General features: G+C 40.1%; 1 protein-coding gene across 2 annotated transcripts; it reads left to right on the forward strand.

Moving 5' to 3' along the window:
- The first annotated feature begins 14,102 nt into the window (after positions 1-14,102).
- Positions 14,103-17,217, forward strand: LOC110621220 (actin-depolymerizing factor 2). Of its 2 annotated transcripts, XM_021765408.2 has the most exons (4): positions 14,119-14,265; positions 15,524-15,588; positions 16,367-16,632; positions 16,729-17,217. In XM_021765408.2, exons 3-4 carry the CDS (start codon positions 16,385-16,387, stop codon positions 16,877-16,879), a joined length of 399 nt encoding a protein of 132 aa, XP_021621100.1. In that variant the 5' UTR covers positions 14,119-14,265; positions 15,524-15,588; positions 16,367-16,384; the 3' UTR covers positions 16,880-17,217. The 2 variants fall into 2 exon arrangements, with proteins under 2 accessions (XP_021621098.1, XP_021621100.1); XM_021765406.2 differs by lacking the exon at positions 15,524-15,588 and having other exon boundaries at positions 14,103-14,265.
- The last annotated feature ends 415 nt before the right edge of the window (positions 17,218-17,632 follow it).

The raw sequence follows: 17,632 nt of genomic DNA on the forward strand, positions 1-17,632 counted from the left end.
GGGATAGAATGCATGTTTAGGTTATGGTTATGTTTTTGGAGTTTATGGGTATAAATGTATGTTCATGAACAATGTGAGTTTCTTGATGTGTTATAGATGGGGTTTATGATGGTTTGATGCCCCTAGGAACATGTATGCTTGTGTTTGTGTGTTGTAGAATAGGTTTGATGCATGTTGGAAAGGTTTGGAGGCGAAATGTGCATAGGGAGCTAAGTTTCTGCCCTTTGGCAGAAACCAGGTTCGGCAGCCGAAGGATTTTCGGCCGCCGAACATGGCTGGGGAGGCAGCCTTTCGGCTGCCGAAGCTTGCCCCCGAAAGGGAGACTTTCCAACATGAACCATATGATATGCTATGATATGATACGTATGTGATGCGGGTTCCTGTGTGCCCACATGAACCATATGATGCTAATGTTTACTTGTGCTGTGTACTGTTTTTCAGAAAACAGGATGAGAGGAACTCGTCGATCTGCACGATTGACTGGAGTACCACCTGAGGATGAGGGCACGAGCGCCCGTCCTCCAGCATTGCCGAGGGCAATGTCTAGTAGGTCTAGCAGAGAAATAGTAGCAAGAGACCCTAGAAGGTCTTTGGATCTGGGTAGAAGCAGATCAGTTAGAGGAACAGTTCAGGGAGGAGCGTCAGAGGACATGGGGGATGATATGGATGTAGAGCAGAGGAGGGATGGCAGTCTGGGAGTTAGCATGTCGGAGGAAGGTATGGGAGAATCCCAAGGAGGCACTCAGGCCTCGGGATTTGTTCAGCCACCTTACTACCCACCCTTCTCACAAAACCCCGGGTATTCGATGGGAGGCACATCGGATTACCCTAGCTTCACTCCTTATCCCACACAGATGCCATACCCACCATACTACCCACCATATTCACAATACCCAATGTATCCACCCCCACCTTACTATCCAAATCCAGCAAACCCTACCTCAGAAAATGTTGCACCACCTCCACCACCTACAGAACCAGCAGCCCTAGTTACTCAACCTTCTAGACCTAGCTCAGCCAGTGGGAGCAAGGTCAGGATGACAGATTACATGAAACTGGGTGCTCCTCAGTATGAAAAAGGGGATGACCCATTTGTGTATCTTGAAAGGGTTAAAGTGATCACAGAGGAGATTGGGGCTGATGACAGCAGAGCCATTCAGATGGCCGGGTTCACGCTTAAGTGCAAGAAGGCACGAGAGTGGTTCAAGAATTATGTGAACCCGAGAGTGGACAGCATGTCTTGGGAAGAGTTTGCAAATGAGTTTGCAGGTTGGGCTTTTCCCGATAGTTCAAGAGAGCTGAAGATGATAGAGTTCGAGCAGTTGAGGCAGACGGATGAAATGAGTGTAGAGGAGTACACCGACAGATTCTTGGAGCTGTTGCCTTTTGCTGGGCAGAGTCTGGACACAGATTCGAAGAGGTCAAGGAGGTATGTCATGAAACTTCATTCCAGGTATTCCTCCTTGATTCAGTCCGTGGACAGGGAGAGCTTCCATGCCATAGTAGATATGGCTAGGAAAATGGAGGCCAGTGCCATCATTCAGGGGACAGTTAAGCAGACAGTGGCACAGCCTTCTGGTTCTAAAACTCCGGGTGGGGGAAGGTTAGATCCCTCTACCCTGAGTGCAGCAGCTTCAGGCAGTAAGAGATGGGGTAAACCCAAGGGTAAGAAGAACAAGTTCTGGAACAAAGTCAAGTCCAGTCTGGGATTTGGGAGTGGCTCAAGCTCTGGTGCGGATAATGCAGTTTGTGCGAAGTGTGGTAGGCCACACAGGGGAGTATGTCGGTTTGGGACGAACGCCTGTTTCAGATGTGGTCAGGAGGGGCATATGGCTCGAGATTGTCCAAGAGCAGTCCCGATGGCTCAGTCCCAGCAGACAGCCTCAGGCAGTGTAGCGCAGCCAGCAGCTCCAGCCATGACTCAGGCCAGTGGCAGAGGCAGAGGGAGAGGGGCAGCCTCTTCTTCAGCGGGTTTCAGAGGTGAAGGTCCATCAGCTCCAGCACAGATCTTCACAATGACACAGCAGGAGGCAGATGCAACTAACACCGTGGTGGCAGGTAACTTAGTCATTGGTTGTTCAGATATTTTTGCCTTGATGGACCCTGGTGCATCTCATTCTTTTATTGCTCCGAGAGCCGTGGGGAGGTTAGGTCTGATGACTTCTGGGTTAGAGTGTCCTCTCTGGGTCAGTGGACCCAAGTGTGATCCATCAGTGGCAGAGTCAGTCTGCCAGTGTAGTCCTGTGTTTGTTGAGGGAAGATGCTTGTCCGCCAACCTGGTGGTTCTAGATTTGACAGATTTTGACGTCATTCTAGGGATGGACTGGTTATCTACCCATGGTGCTACCTTGGACTGCAGGGACAAGGTAGTCAGGTTCAGAGGTCAGGATGGGTCTGAGGTTGTCTTTAGAGGAGACAGGAGGGGTACACCTAGAGGTCTGATATCAGCTCTTCAGGCTCGTAGGTTGCTCAGGAGGGGATGTCAGGGGTATTTGGCTCATGTGAGAGAGCTTAACAGTCAGGTCAGAGAGCCCGCCTCGGTGCCAGTGGTTAGAGAGTTCTTAGATGTGTTCCCAGACGAGCTGCCAGGTTTACCACCTGCTAGGGAGATAGAGTTCGAGATAGAACTGATGCCTGGAAGCCGACTGATCTCTATCCCTCCCTACAGGATGGCGCCAGCAGAATTGAAAGAGTTGAAGGAGCAGTTACAGGAGTTGGTAGACAAGGGCTTCATCCGACCGAGTACCTCACCCTGGGGTGCTCCAGTTTTGTTTGTGAGAAAGAAGAATGGATCCCTTAGGCTTTGTATCGACTACAGGCAGTTGAACAAAGTCACTACCAAGAACAAGTACCTATTGCCAAGGATCGACGATCTATTCGACCAGCTAGCAGGAGCGGGTTGTTTCTCCAAAATAGATCTGAGGTCCGGGTATCATCAGTTGAGGATCAGGGAAGAGGACGTGCCAAAGACGGCTTTCAGGACAAGATATGGGCATTTTGAGTTCCTTGTGATGCCGTTCGGGTTAACCAACGCCCCTGCAACATTCATGGATCTCATGAACAGAGTGTTTAGCCAGTACCTGGATCACTTCGTTATTGTCTTCATAGATGATATCTTAGTGTATTCCAGGAATGCAGAGGAATATGCCCATCATCTGAGGTTGGTTCTACAGACCTTGAGGGAACATGGCTTGTATGCCAAGTTCTCAAAGTGTGAGTTCTGGCTGAGGAGCATTTCGTTCTTGGGGCATGTAGTGTTAGAGAATGGGATAGAGGTGGACCCCAAGAAGACAGAAACTGTGGCTAACTGGCCTAGACCCACTTCAGTGACGGAGATCAGGAGTTTCTTGGGTTTAGCAGGTTACTACAGGAGGTTCGTTCAGGACTTCTCGAAAATAGCAGCTCCTCTGACCAGACTAACCAGGAAGAATCAGAAATTTCTGTGGACCGACCAGTGCGAAGAGAGTTTTGAAGAGCTTAAGAAGAGGTTGACTTCAGCGCCATTTTTAGCTCTGCCATCTAGTGATGAGGACTTTACAGTCTTTTGTGATGCGTCCCGTGTGGGACTGGGTTGTGTACTGATGCAAAATGAGAGGGTGATTGCTTATGCTTCGAGGCAGCTAAAGAAGCATGAGTTGAATTACCCCACACATGACCTTGAGATGGCAGCAGTAATCTTTGCACTCAAGATGTGGAGGCACTACCTCTATGGGGTAAAATGTGAGATCTTTACAGATCATAAGAGCCTGCAGTACATCCTGAGTCAAAGAGATTTGAACTTGAGACAGAGAAGATGGGTAGAGCTGCTGAGTGACTATGATTGCAAGATTCAGTATCATCCGGGTAAGGCGAATGTCGTGGCAGACGCCCTAAGCCAGAATTCACTAGGCAGTCTATCCCACATCACGGCAGAGAGGAGACCAGTGGTGAAGGAGTTTTACAAGCTCATTGAGGATGGTCTACAGTTGGAGTTGTCTGGTACAGGTGCTTTAGTTGCTCAGATGAAAGTGACACCTGTGTTTCTGGAGCAAGTGGCTCAGAAACAGCATGAGGACCCAGAGTTAGTGAAGATTGACAGGACTATTCAGTCAGGCAAAGACAGCGAGTTCAGATTCGACAACAAGGGGATCCTCCGCTATGGGAATCGTTTATGTGTACCAGATGACATAGGGCTAAAAGGAGACATTATGAGAGAGGCTCATAATGCAAGATACAGCATTCACCCCGGAGCCACCAAAATGTATCAGGATCTAAAGAAAGTTTATTGGTGGCCAGCTATGAAGAGAGAAGTGGCACAGTTTGTGTCAGCCTGCGAAGTTTGTCAGAGGGTGAAGCTGGAACATCAGAAGCCGGCTGGAATGCTTAACCCGCTACCTATTCCAGAATGGAAATGGGAGAATATAGCTATGGACTTCGTAGTGGGGTTACCGGCGACGTCCAACAGATTGGACTCCATATGGGTGATTGTGGACAAACTCACCAAATCTGCTCACTTCATCCCTGTCAGGAGTGGCTACTCTGTGGATAAGTTGGCGCAGGTGTATGTTGATGAGATCGTCAGACTGCTTGGGGTTCCTGTTTCTATAGTGTCGGATAGAGGACCCCAGTTCACCTCCAGGTTTTGGCGGAGTCTGCAGGATGCCATGGGTACCAGGTTGGATTTCAGTACTGCCTTCCATCCACAGACAGACGGACAGTCAGAGAGGACCATCCAGACCATAGAAGATATGCTAAGAATGTGTGTGCTGGACTTTGGCGGTTCTTGGAGGCAGCATCTACCTTTGGTGGAGTTTGCCTACAATAACAGCCATCATGCTAGCATCGGGATGGCTCCATATGAAGCTTTATATGGAAGGAAGTGCAGGTCACCCGTTTGCTGGGAAGAAGTTGGAGAAAAGGCCTTGGCAGGGCCTGAGCTAGTAGAGATCACCAGCAGGGCGGTACCCTTAATCAGAGAAAGAATCAAGACTGCTGCAAGCAGACAGAAGAGTTATGCAGACATCCGCAGAAGGCAAGTAGAGTTTCAGGAGGGGGATCTGGTATTGCTTAAGGTGTCTGTAATGAAGGGAGTGGTTCGCTTCGGGAAGAAAGGTAAACTAGCCCCACGATACATCGGACCCTTTGAAATCTTGCAGAAGATTGGGAATGTGTCGTACAAGCTAGATTTGCCTGCTTCTATGGCAAGAATCCATCCGGTTTTCCATGTTTCAATGTTGAGGAAATTTGTGTCAGATCCGGGCAAGGTTCTTAGTGAGCCTGATGTGGAGATCCAAGAGGATCTCACCTATGTTGAGCAGCCGGTACGGATCCTAGACACCCAGATCAGAAAGCTAAGGAACAAGGAAATCCCGATGGTGAAGGTCCTTTGGAACCACCACAATATGGAAGAATGCACTTGGGAGACACGGGAGTCTATGCTCCGGCAATATCCTCATCTCTTTTAAGGTTAGTCCCTATGTGTTTTATGTGTATGTTGTGATGATTCTACGCATGTGCTAGTTGAGGAACATTCGGGGACGAATGTTCTTAAGGGGGGGAGAATGTAATACCCGGCTAGACTCCGGTATCGGAATTCCTACCGTCCGGTGGAATCTCGGATGTCGGAAGCCTCTAGTAGGGTAAAACCATGTTTTTATAAAATGTTTTAATGTGTTTTATGTTTTAAGCATGAAAGAAAATGAGTTTTTGCATGAAAATAGCATTGGAGGAAAACTCAGGTTCGACCGCCGAACCTCAAGTTCGGCCGCCGAACATGCTTGCGTTGCGGGTGTGCTTTAGGCCCCCGAAAGCGTAAGTGAGGGAAGTCCAGGTTCGGCCGCCGAACCTCAAGTTCGACCGCCGAACATGGCATGCATGCGGAGGCACATTCGGCCCCCGAACGTGGTCTGGCCAGCCACTATAAAAGGGTCCCTTAGCCGAAAACGGGCGAGCTTTTTCCCCATTTTTGGCCAAGGTGAGTCTCCGCCGTCCCTCACCCATCTTTGATGTTTTTCCTCTAAATCTTTCAAGATTTTCATTTGTTTTAACTTTGTTTTGAAGATTAAAGCTTTTGAGCAAAGTTTTGGAGCTTGGAGGTTCAAGAACCCAATCTCTCCCAACTTCGAGTTTAAGTCGTCTCTCTCTCGATCTTCAAGAGGTAAGAGCCGATCTTAAGCTCATTGCATGTTTAAAGTAAGTTTTAAGTAGATCTATGGGATAGAATGCATGTTTAGGTTATGGTTATGTTTTTGGAGTTTATGGGTATAAATGTATGTTCATGAACAATGTGAGTTTCTTGATGTGTTATAGATGGGGTTTATGATGGTTTGATGCCCCTAGGAACATGTATGCTTGTGTTTGTGTGTTGTAGAATAGGTTTGATGCATGTTGGAAAGGTTTGGAGGCGAAATGTGCATAGGGAGCCAAGTTTCTGCCCTTTGGCAGAAACCAGGTTCGGCAGCCGAAGGATTTTCGGCCGCCGAACATGGCTGGGGAGGCAGCCTTTCGGCTGCCGAAGCTTGCCCCCGAAAGGGAGACTTTCATCTCTGTCTGGCAGTTTCGGCCGCTGAAAGTGCCGCCGAACATGCATGAGTTTCGTCTCTGTCTGGGAGTTTCGGCCGCCGAAGGTGCCGCCGAACCTGCCTGACTTTCGGCTCTGGAGGGACTTTCGGCCGCCGAACCTGCCACCGAAAGTGCCCTGTCCAGGCCTCCTTTGCATGATTTTGTATGATTGTTTCATGATGTTTTAGGGGGTTTTTGGGGAGTAGTTTATAGTTATGTTCAGGTATGTTTGGTCCCTCATTGAGTCCACCTGTGTAGGTTCGGACCCGAGGAACCGAGGACCCCAGCAGTGAGTTCAGCTGCTTCGGTGTTGTCAGAGTCAGCCAGAGGTGAGTGGAACTAAACTTAATCTTTTAAATTAAATGTTTTATCATGTTTCATGCATCATGATTATGCAATAGGATGATTGCATTAGTTTCACGAATATGCCACATTGCATCGATTGTTGTTGATGTGGGTGAATGTTGGATGACCCAATTAGTCCATGACAGGAAGACCAGGACCCATTCTACGGCCTGGCACAGAGTAAGGAAAGACCAGGACCCCATTCTACGGCCTGGCACGGTTATGGGACTCGAAGACCAGGAGCCCAGAGGAGGCCTTGGGACAATGGTAAGTAATGTATGTTATGACAGGAAGACCAGGACCCCATGCTACGGCCTGGCACAGAGTTAGCTTGGACTAATTGGTGACAAGTTCACCCAACCCTTATGTGAATTGTCTGTGTTATGATGCATTTCATTGGAGCATAGTGTTAATATGTTTTACAGTTCTACTCACTGGGCTTTTAGCTCACCCCTCTCCCTTTACCCCCAGGCTTGCAGGTACAGTATAGTGCGGGAGTTCGGATAGAGTAAAGAAGTCATGCTTATGTAATAGCTAGCAATGGACATGATCAAATCGTAATGTAATGTCTTACTCAGTATAGATATGTAATGAGATGATGTTTATGGATGTTAGAGTGTGCTTGACCATAGATTGTTGTTATCCCTTTTTAATTACATGATCGTAGAGATTTTTATGATGTTTATGTAAACCAACTCAGCATATGTTTGTCACCCATTGGGGGCATTGATGAGATCCCACAGAGGGATCAATGTTATGATTATGTTTTAGTGCATGCACAGGTTGAGTTGGTGTATGAATGGAAAGAAAAGTTTTAATTTTTATGTATGTTGTTGATCATGTATGGGATTAAGCAGGTTTCCAGGATGCATGTCAGGCTTGCTACGGGTCCCGGCGGCCTTAAGTCGACCCGGATCCTAGCGCCGGTAGCGGTCCGATTTTCGGGTCGTTACATGAATATTATTCACATTTGGTAAACAAATATAACTAGTTGAATTCAAAGTTTTAAAATGATTGAAAAGTATTTTTTCAGAACACATATGTGAAGTGGCTCTAGTATCAACTATCTATTATTTTTACTTCACGTCAATTTTATTATTCACTGTATAAGTATATTACTTGCAAAACTAGTAAATTTAGCACATCCAACTTCACTGACTTATTTTTCTCTTAAGAATTCTCATTAATTCTTACTAGATTAGATTGTTGATATCTTCATTTTTCTCAGCTGCTTTGGAACTTGAAGAGAGGTTTTCATTCTCAAAGGCTTTATATCATTCTCGATCCACAACATTGGCCGACTATTTGTGTAACGACCCGAAAATCGAACCGCTACCGGTGCTAGGATCCAGATCGGCTTAAGGCCGCCAGGACCTGTAGCAAGCCTGACATGTCACCTGTAAACCTGTTTAATCCCATACATGATCAACAGCATACATAAAAAAAAACTAAAACTTTTCTTTCCATATACATCAACCAAACTCAACCTGTGCATATACATTAACATAACATTGATCCCTCTGTGGGATCTCATCAGTGCCCCCAATGGGTGACATAACATATGTTGAGTTGGGTTACATAAACATCATAAAAATCTCTAAGATCATGTATTAAAAGGGATAACAACAGTCTATGGTCAAGCACACCTCTAACATTCATAAACATCATCTCATTACATATCTATACTGATTAAGACATTACATTACAAATTGATCATGTCCATTGCTAGCTATTACATAAACATGACTTCTTTACTCTATCCGGACTCTTGCTCTATACTGCACCTGCAAGCCTGGGGGTAAAGGGAGAGGGGTGAGCTAAAAGCCCAGTGAGTAGAACCATAAAACATATTAACACTATGCTCCAATGAAATGCATCATAATACAGACAATTCACATAAGGGTTGGGTGAACTTGTCACCAATTAGTCCAAGCTAACTCTGTGCCAGGCCGTAGTATGGGGTCCTGGTCTTCCTGTCATAACATACATTACTTACCATTGGCCCAGGGCCTCCTCTGGGCTCCTGGGCTTCGAGTCCCATAACCGTGCCAGGCCGTAGAATGGGGTCCTGATCTTTCCTTACTCTGTTCCAGGCCGTAGAATGGGGTCCTGGTCTTCCTGTCATGGACTAATTGGGTCATCCAATATTCACCCACATCAACAACAATCGATGCAATGCGGCATATTCGTGAAAAACTAATGCAATCATCCTATTGCATGATCATGATGCATGAAAAATGATAAAACATTCAATTTAAAAGATTAAGTTTAGTTCCACTCACCTCTGGCAGACTCTGACAACACCGAAGCAGCTGAACTCACTGCTGGGGTCCTCAGTTCCTCGGGTCCGAACCTTCACAGGTGGACACACATGAGGGACCAAACACACCTGAACATAACTATAAACTACTCCCCAAAAACCCCTAAAACATCATGAAACAACCATAGAAAAACATGCAAAGGAGGCCTGGACAGGGCACTTTCGGCGGCAGGTTCAGCGGCCGAAAGTCCCTCCAGAGCCGAAAGTCAGGCAGGTTCGGCGGCACCTTCGGCGGCCGAAACTCCCAGACAGAGACGAAACTCATGCATGTTCGGCGGCACTTTCGGCGGTCAAAACTGCCAGACAGAGACGAAAGTCTCCTTTCGGGGGCAGGCTTCGGCAGCCGAAAGGCTTGCGTCCCCAGCCATGTTCGGTGGCCGAAAGTCCTTCGGCTGCCGAACCTGGTTTCTGCCAGAGGGCAGAAACTTGGCTCTTTTTGCACATTTCGCCTCCAAACCTTCCAAACATGCCTCAAACCTATTCTACAACACACAAACACAAGCATACATGTTCCTAGGGGCCTCAAACCATCATAAACCCCATCTACAACACATCAAGCATCCACATTGTTCATGAACATACATTTATACCCATAAACATAACCATAACCTAAACATGCATTCTAACCCATAGATCTACTTAAAACTTACTTAAAACATGCAATGAGCTTAAGATCGGCTCTTACCTCTTGAAGATCGAGAGAGAGACGACCTAAACTCGGAGGTGGGAGAGATTGGGTTCTTGAACCTCCAAGCTCCAAAACTTTGCTCAAAAGCTCAAATCTTCAAAACGAAGTTAAAACAAATGAAAATCTTGAAAGATCTAGAGGAAAAACATCAAAGATTGGTGAGGGACGGCGGAGAGCTCACCTTGGCAGAAAATGGGGAAAAAGCTCGCCCGTTTTCGGCTAAGGGACCCTTTTATAGTGGCTGGCCAGGCCACGTTCGGGGGCCGAATGTGCCTCCGCATGCATGCCATGTTCGGCGGCCGAACCTGGACTTCCCTCACTTATGCCTTCGGGGGCCTAAAGCACTCCCGAAGTGCATGCATGTTCGGCGGTCGAACTAGGGGTTCGGCGGCCGAACCTAAGTTTTCCTCCAATGCTATTTTCATGCAAAAACTCATTTTCTTTCATACTTAAAACATAAAACACATTAAAACATTTTATAAAAACATGTTTCTACCCCGCTAGAGGCTTCCGACATCCGAGATTCCACCGGACGGTAGGAATTCCGATACCGGAGTCTAGCCGGGTATTACAATTTGCCATTCTTTTGTTTGTACCACTCTAGATAGCCATATAGTTTAACCCAAAGTATCTTTTACATGTCCTCTGTTATTACAGAAATGACAAAATCTACTATCATTTTTTCCATTATCTCTTTTCTTAAACTTATTAGTATCAATTGAAGTATTATCCCTTTTTTTAGCCAGTCCCTTAACAAACATTACCAAAGAATTATTTATATTATCAAAACAATATTACTCACTTCTCTTTATTTCTCCTTCCTTAACACCATAGAATACGTCTTGTTTGTGTCAGAAAAATAATCCATCAACAAGATATGACCTTAACATAATCAAAAGCTCTATTGAGTTCTATAAGAAATTGAACAAGTTTCCTTATTTTCAATTTCAACTAATTCCTTCGATGCTCCACAACTACATATTGAAATAAAGTGTGGCATGCTCATCCTAAAGCCTCTTCAATTTTGTAAAATATGTCATCACATATATGTTTTCTTGATGGAATAAGGAAATCTCCCTCTTAATAGAATACAAAAAGGGCCATTATTTTGCTCTAATTTATGGGCCAATTCGTCCCGAAGATTCTTAATTGAAGTGGCATATATGAATGCCTCTATAATTTCCTTAGCCATTGAATTAAGGATCCATGAAGTAACCATACAATTTACTTTCATCCACTTATCAAGAATAACTGAATCCTCACTAGGTTTTAATTTTCTAGTTATAAAGCCAAGTTTATCTTAGCTCTCAAGGCTATTAACATAGTCTAGACTAGGTCAGGTGATTCTCATATGTCAGTGGTACACTTAAAAAGAATTATTTCCAGATGGTCAGAATCTTGCAAGGTCAGTTGATCCTTATACGAATCTCCACTCTAGTTGCACCATTGAAAGTTCGTTGGAATGTGATTACCAATGCTTTGATACCATGAATGAAAACCATTTAGAGAGAATGAAAACAACTTTATTCAAAATGAAAAATAACAATCACGTTACATTGCCTCATGAACAGAGTTACTTGCTATATAGAATAATACATCAACACTATTATAGATAGATGATTCTTCTAAAAACTATGAAGCTCATTTCTTATTTTCCTATTTTTCTCAATTGCTTGAAGAATCTTGGTTCAACAGTCTTCCTCAATCCTTTCATGCTGCCTCAATGTAACTTATGTTAGTTGGTAAAACGCCTAATTTCACTACCCTTTGGAGCATACACCGTTACAATACTTTTTTTTTCTTTAAACTTGAGCTATTGCTTTTATTTAAGACCAACTCACGTTATAACTCTATCACAGTACTCTGTTCTAACTTTTTTATTTATGGACTTTTGATGTTAAAAGTTAGTACCATTTATTTGTTGTCTTGTTTTGATAATTTAAATTTTCTATTATAGCCTATTTGAGTCATGTTAAATGTACCCAATTTTGCATTGGTTAAAAAAATAATTATTAATATCATTTTAATAATAAATTTATTATTAAAATTGCCTAATCGCCGGTTAGATTAAAATCTCATTTATGATGCACTTTAATTTAGGATGAGGGGTATTTAAATTTCATAAATAAAGAACAAAGTTGGTAAAAGAAATAATAATTTAAGCAATTAAATAAAATATAAAATATTATTTAAAATATTTTAAATAAAGAAGGTAGCGTTGTATTGACGCAGGGAAGAGAGAGAATCTCGATGGACCCAATTTGAAGTGGCACGACATTTCTATTAAACTACACATAATGATATCATTTCAACTTGAAATCAAAATCCAAATTTGCCAACGCCATATCAACACCCACCTTATGCCGCTTTTGCAGCTAACCAAGCCTTAGCCAGGCTTAGCTCCTCCTTTGGCTCTTTCTCTAATTTTCGTTTTTTTTTTTTTAAATTATCACCCATTTATACAGTTAGAGGTAAAAACTATTAAATTTCATTATTTTTTTAAATTTATTTTGAATCAAATAAATTTAAATAAAATTAAATAGACGAAAAATAATATAGCTTACATTCTTATATTATTTAATATTTTAATAATAACTTATAAATAAAATATTAATAATTTTAATCAATTATATAATTTAAGAACAAATTTAACATTTTAATTTTTTTTATGGGACTTCCTAGATTCACTGTACAAGATTTGGGCTTTCAAATTCTAGTTCTTTGTTAAAATTAACTTATTAATTTTTATTCTTAAATCACTTAATTAAAATATTTGTATTTTATGAAAACTAAACATTTTAGATTTTTTAAAAACAAAACTTAGTTATTCTATTTTAAATTTAAATATTTGTACTGTTTAAATTTTATAATTTGACTATATATGTTATTTAATTTCAATATTTTTTTAATTATTTATACTATTCAATTTATATAAACAAAATTAAAACAAATTGATTACTGTTTTATTAGAGAAAATGATTAATAAGTTTTTTTTTTCAAGTTTCCTTGATAATCAATTAAACCTGTAAAATAAAATTATTGTCGATTAAACCATGTAAATTTTTAAAATTAACATTACATAATCTGAATTAATAAAAATAAAATAAAATTAATTGATGTGAAACAATGTTGTGGGTTTAGTTATTTAATGAAAAATATTTTTTAATATAAATAAAATTAAATAAATTTGAAAAATAATTTTTTAAAACTTTTATAAATTTTAGGAATTTTAGACTTCCTATATATCATCGATACTATTAATCTGTAGTAAGCAAATAATAAAAATAAATTATTTTTTAAAAAATAATTTTTATATTTAAGTTATTTTCTGCATTAGTATTAATTTTATTATTATTATTATTATTTTGTTGGTGGCCCCACACTAAAGAGATTAATGATACGTAACCTCTGTTAACTTTAGGCCTGATAGGTCTATTTAAAACTTACAGATGATAATTGACAAGCGATTTTTTTTTAGGGACTTAATTGATTGCAGGAGAAAACTTAAAGGTCTTCTAGAGCATTTGGCCAAATTTAAATATATAATATGGAATTTTAACTTATAATAAAAATGCCGTAAAAATTAATCAATTACTTCTAATTTATTAAGCATGAATTTTAATAAATATTAATTATGAAAAAGTATGATTATTTTTAAAAATAGGTCCTTCCAACAAATTACAGAGTACTACTATAAATTTAACTTTATATAATAATGTATCTAGAAATTATTAATTTAAATATTTATAGAATATATATATAATTAATTAAAATATATAAGTGAATCTGGAAAAATTGAGAAATATTTTCTTAAAATAATATATTTTTTATTGTTTAATGAAAATTTTAAAATAAATAATATTAATAAATTTATAAGTAATAGTGTTGATAAGGTTATTAAAAATAAAAATGATTTTTCTCAAAAATATTTAACTAAAAATATTTTTTACATTATTTTTTCTGAATTTATATTTATGTGAAAAAAATATTAATAAGCAATGTATCTCTGAAAAAAAAAAAAGGGAAGCCGAAAGCTTATAATATCAGCACCGCAAATTAAAACACAAATCCTGCAAGCCAAAAAGCTTAAAGCGAAGCCGATCTTACTCTAGCTTATTACTACATGACATGGGTCCATTTGATTGGACCAATATTCCCTCACACTGAAAACTCAAATACAATAAAACATGCTATCATTCACTCCAGACAAAGAGCCACCTAATTAAAGAGAGGAATTGAACTTCTTCACACAGCCCTGGTTATCGGAGGAGACGCTCCTCTCTGTATTAGCGCTTTCTTTCTCGTCAATATCTCCACTTTTCTGCTACTTTCTACTGTATCCAAAACAGCCAGAAGAAAAGGAAAGAAAATGGTGAGTCTTCGAACTCTTCTTTCTTTAACCTACTGGGGTTTTGATCTTCCTTGTCACGTCCTTTTTCTGTTTGCCTACGATATTAGCGCGGCTTTATCCACTTTTTTACTTTGATTGCTTGATTTAGCTTGCTCTTGTTCTGAAATCAACGTTTGATCCACGATCGATCTGGTTGTTTAAGTTTATATCAGTTTGGATTTGTGAAATTTGTGTGCATTTATGTGCATCAACTGTTCATTTGCTTTTAGTTTTATCTCGCAGATCTGATTTTATTTTGGTTCGATGTTAAATCTGTTAGCTGTGATTTGTTACTTCTGATGGATCACGAGTGTGATGGATCTTGTGTTAGGGTTTCGGTTTATTGTTCTATTTACCGTATAGTTTTTAGCATATTTAGCGTTGTTAGCTGCTGTATAGTGCTTTCTTTTGGAGTTCATGTGAGGTGTGATTGTCGTTTCGAAGACGGTTAATTCACATGGCATGATATTACTTTTGGATTTTCTGTAAATTTTTTTTCACATGGTCGATACGGCTTGTTTGACTTCCCGATTTGTTTGTTGTTTATGTCGTTATCTAGTTGCTATTTTCATGGTTTCAGCTGTTAAAGAGTTCCTGGTCGTTCATTTTTTCTGTTTGGCTAATTCGGGAGCATGAGAGATGTTAAGAAAATGAAAATTTTGGCCTGTTCACTTGTAGTGAACGGGGGCAGCTTTGTCGAGAAGTTTTCTGAGAAAGTAGGAAAATGAAGCTTCAAATGGAGAACTGAAAAACTAGTTTTTCCAGTTACTAAGATTTTGGAAAAACAACTTCAAATTATTTTCCACTAATTCACTTTATGACACAAGCTTTTTTTTTTTTTTTTCAATTGTTTTCCATTTCATTTTTTCTAACTATACAACTTTTTTCATAACTAAATTGAATAATTATTGTTTAAAAATACTTAGTTCAATGGTAAAAATTAATTATATTATTGTAAAATAAGTTTAACCATATATTTTATAATTTTTTTCTAATTTTGGAAGATATAAATATATTTTTTTATTTTCAATTGGAAAATTGTTTTATAGTATTTAAAAGTAAATACATTTTCCATTTTTTATCTTATTTTTCATAAAAATGAATACTGGAGAAATGGAAAAAAGAAAGAAAAAAAAAAAAACTGTTTTCTGCGTAACCAAAACATCTGATTTCACTTCCTTCACATCCTGATATGGGAAACAAAGTCTCTAAACCAAACCCAATGGTATGTATTTTTCAGTTTGAGTTGAGGGCTGATGCTTGCACTTTTGACAGGAGAAACAATTGAGCAGACGTGAACTGAGGGTAAAGATATTTTCCATTTTTTGCTTATACATTGTCCAATTTATCAGTAATAAGATAAAGGGACTTTTGTTAAACTTTAAGTTGGTTTGTTTCGTTGATGTTTAAGGAGCCTAGAGCCCTAAACTATAAAGCTCATAGACACATTAAGATATCACTAATATGAATAAGCTGGATAAAATAGCCAGTGGTGGTGGTTTCTCCAAATAAGGTGACTTAAAGCTTCAAACTATGGCCATGCTTTGCCAATCAGTGGAAAACCTGCAGGTTATAATCCCGTCTTAGTTCTCAGAACTCAGAAATAGTAGGCTAACTAGAACCAACCTTGTAGGCAAAGCAACATAACTAAGCAACTGTTAAGCATGGCAACAAATATTCAAAAGGCATGGGAAAGCCCTTTTAAGACCCAGCCAGTTCAATCTAAAACCCTGAAGGATGTTCTGGTTAATATGTGTTTCAGTATAAAACAGAGCATAAATTCCTTAAAACCCAATTTGTTCCTTCTATCCTGAATCATCCAAGTTGTGATGGTAAATGCGATTCAATATCAGTAATGTATACAAGTGATTCCTAGGTAAATGCAATTTCAGTATTGGAGTTAATTTTATGTTTATTTCAGTTGCATTTTTGTTATTTTTTCCCTCTGCTTGGAGCATTTTTTAGAGCACAGCACAGTGGTTGTTCAAATTATTCATGTTATGTTTTCAATATATATAGTCTACCTATGCTGTCAATTTTGCATTTGCATACTTGGTCGTATTTATGTTAATGTGGTTTTCAGGCCAACGCTGCTTCTGGCATGGCAGTCCATGATGACTGCAAATTGAAGTTCTTGGAGCTCAAGGCGAAAAGAACTTACAGGTATATAGTTTTCAAGATTGAGGAGAAGCAAAAGCAAGTCATTGTGGAGAAGCTTGGTGAACCCACCCAAAGCTATGAGGATTTTGCTGCAAGCCTTCCTGCAGATGAGTGCCGATATGCTGTTTATGACTTTGATTTTGTCACAGCAGAGAATTGCCAAAAGAGCAGAATTTTCTTCATAGCATGGTAAGTAGAATTTCACAAATCTGTGTTGTATGGCCAGCCTTTTTTAAGTGGATAATGGTCCCATGGACTTGTTTATTTCTTTACTGTTATATGAAGGTCTCCTGATACATCAAGGGTGAGAAGCAAGATGATTTATGCTAGCTCCAAAGACAGATTTAAGAGAGAACTTGATGGAATTCAGGTAGAATTGCAGGCAACTGATCCAACTGAGATGGGACTTGATGTCTTTAGAAGCCGTGCCAACTGAATCTGAACTATAGGCCTTTGAGTGAGGACCTTCTCCATTCAGTTTTCTTTACTGGAGTGAAATGTTTATAGTTTGTGGGATGGTGAAGCAGGACAATTGTGAGATTGTTTCTGAGGTTTTCTATGAAGTCTTTTTATTCATATGGAGCATGAATCTATGGTTTCTGTTATATCTTTGTGGATTTGTTATTTGTAGAACCCATGTGTGTCTTCTTGTAGTCTTATGTCTACAAGCTAATATGCAACTGTTTGCAAGGGGTTAGACAACACATTTAGTTCATCTTCAAGTTAAGGTATTTGACCTCTGGTCATATGATGCTAATTGGCATGCTTTTATTAGTCTCCGTTTCTGCTAATTTATTGGCTTCATATTTATTACTGCATGGATGAATATATAAAAGGAGCTGCTATAGTTATTTTGGCAAACTGTTCTCTAATTAGTCGAGTTTTCTTCTAGAGTTTCGAATGGGTTGTGTAGTAAAGTTTCTTCTAGGGTTTCCGATTAGTGGTGGGGTGGAATATGAGCGGGATATTATTCTAGAATTTCAATTGGGTGCTGGATGCTCGAGTTTGCCAGGAAACCATTAGGGGTCTAGTACATGCTCGAGTGCCTTTAGTCGTTAACACAAAATATAGTAGGCCACCTCCTACCCTTCGTCGGTACCTAGCTGTCTGGAGAAAACTAAAGTGGAGGCAGTTTCACAAGAATTGGCCACTACAGATGAGCTGCTGCCTAATGTTACAGTTTAATCCG

Source organism: Manihot esculenta, chromosome 8 (genome assembly GCF_001659605.2).
Source record: "Manihot esculenta cultivar AM560-2 chromosome 8, M.esculenta_v8, whole genome shotgun sequence".
In the NCBI taxonomy this organism is placed as follows: domain Eukaryota; kingdom Viridiplantae; phylum Streptophyta; class Magnoliopsida; order Malpighiales; family Euphorbiaceae; genus Manihot; species Manihot esculenta.

What these genes read in the sequence shown, in the direction of transcription:
- LOC110621220 (XM_021765406.2), top strand. An exon ending in AGAATTTTCTTCATAGCATG is followed by an intron (nt 16,633 to 16,728) that starts GTAAGTAGAATT and finishes TGTTATATGAAG; the next exon opens with GTCTCCTGATACATCAAGGG.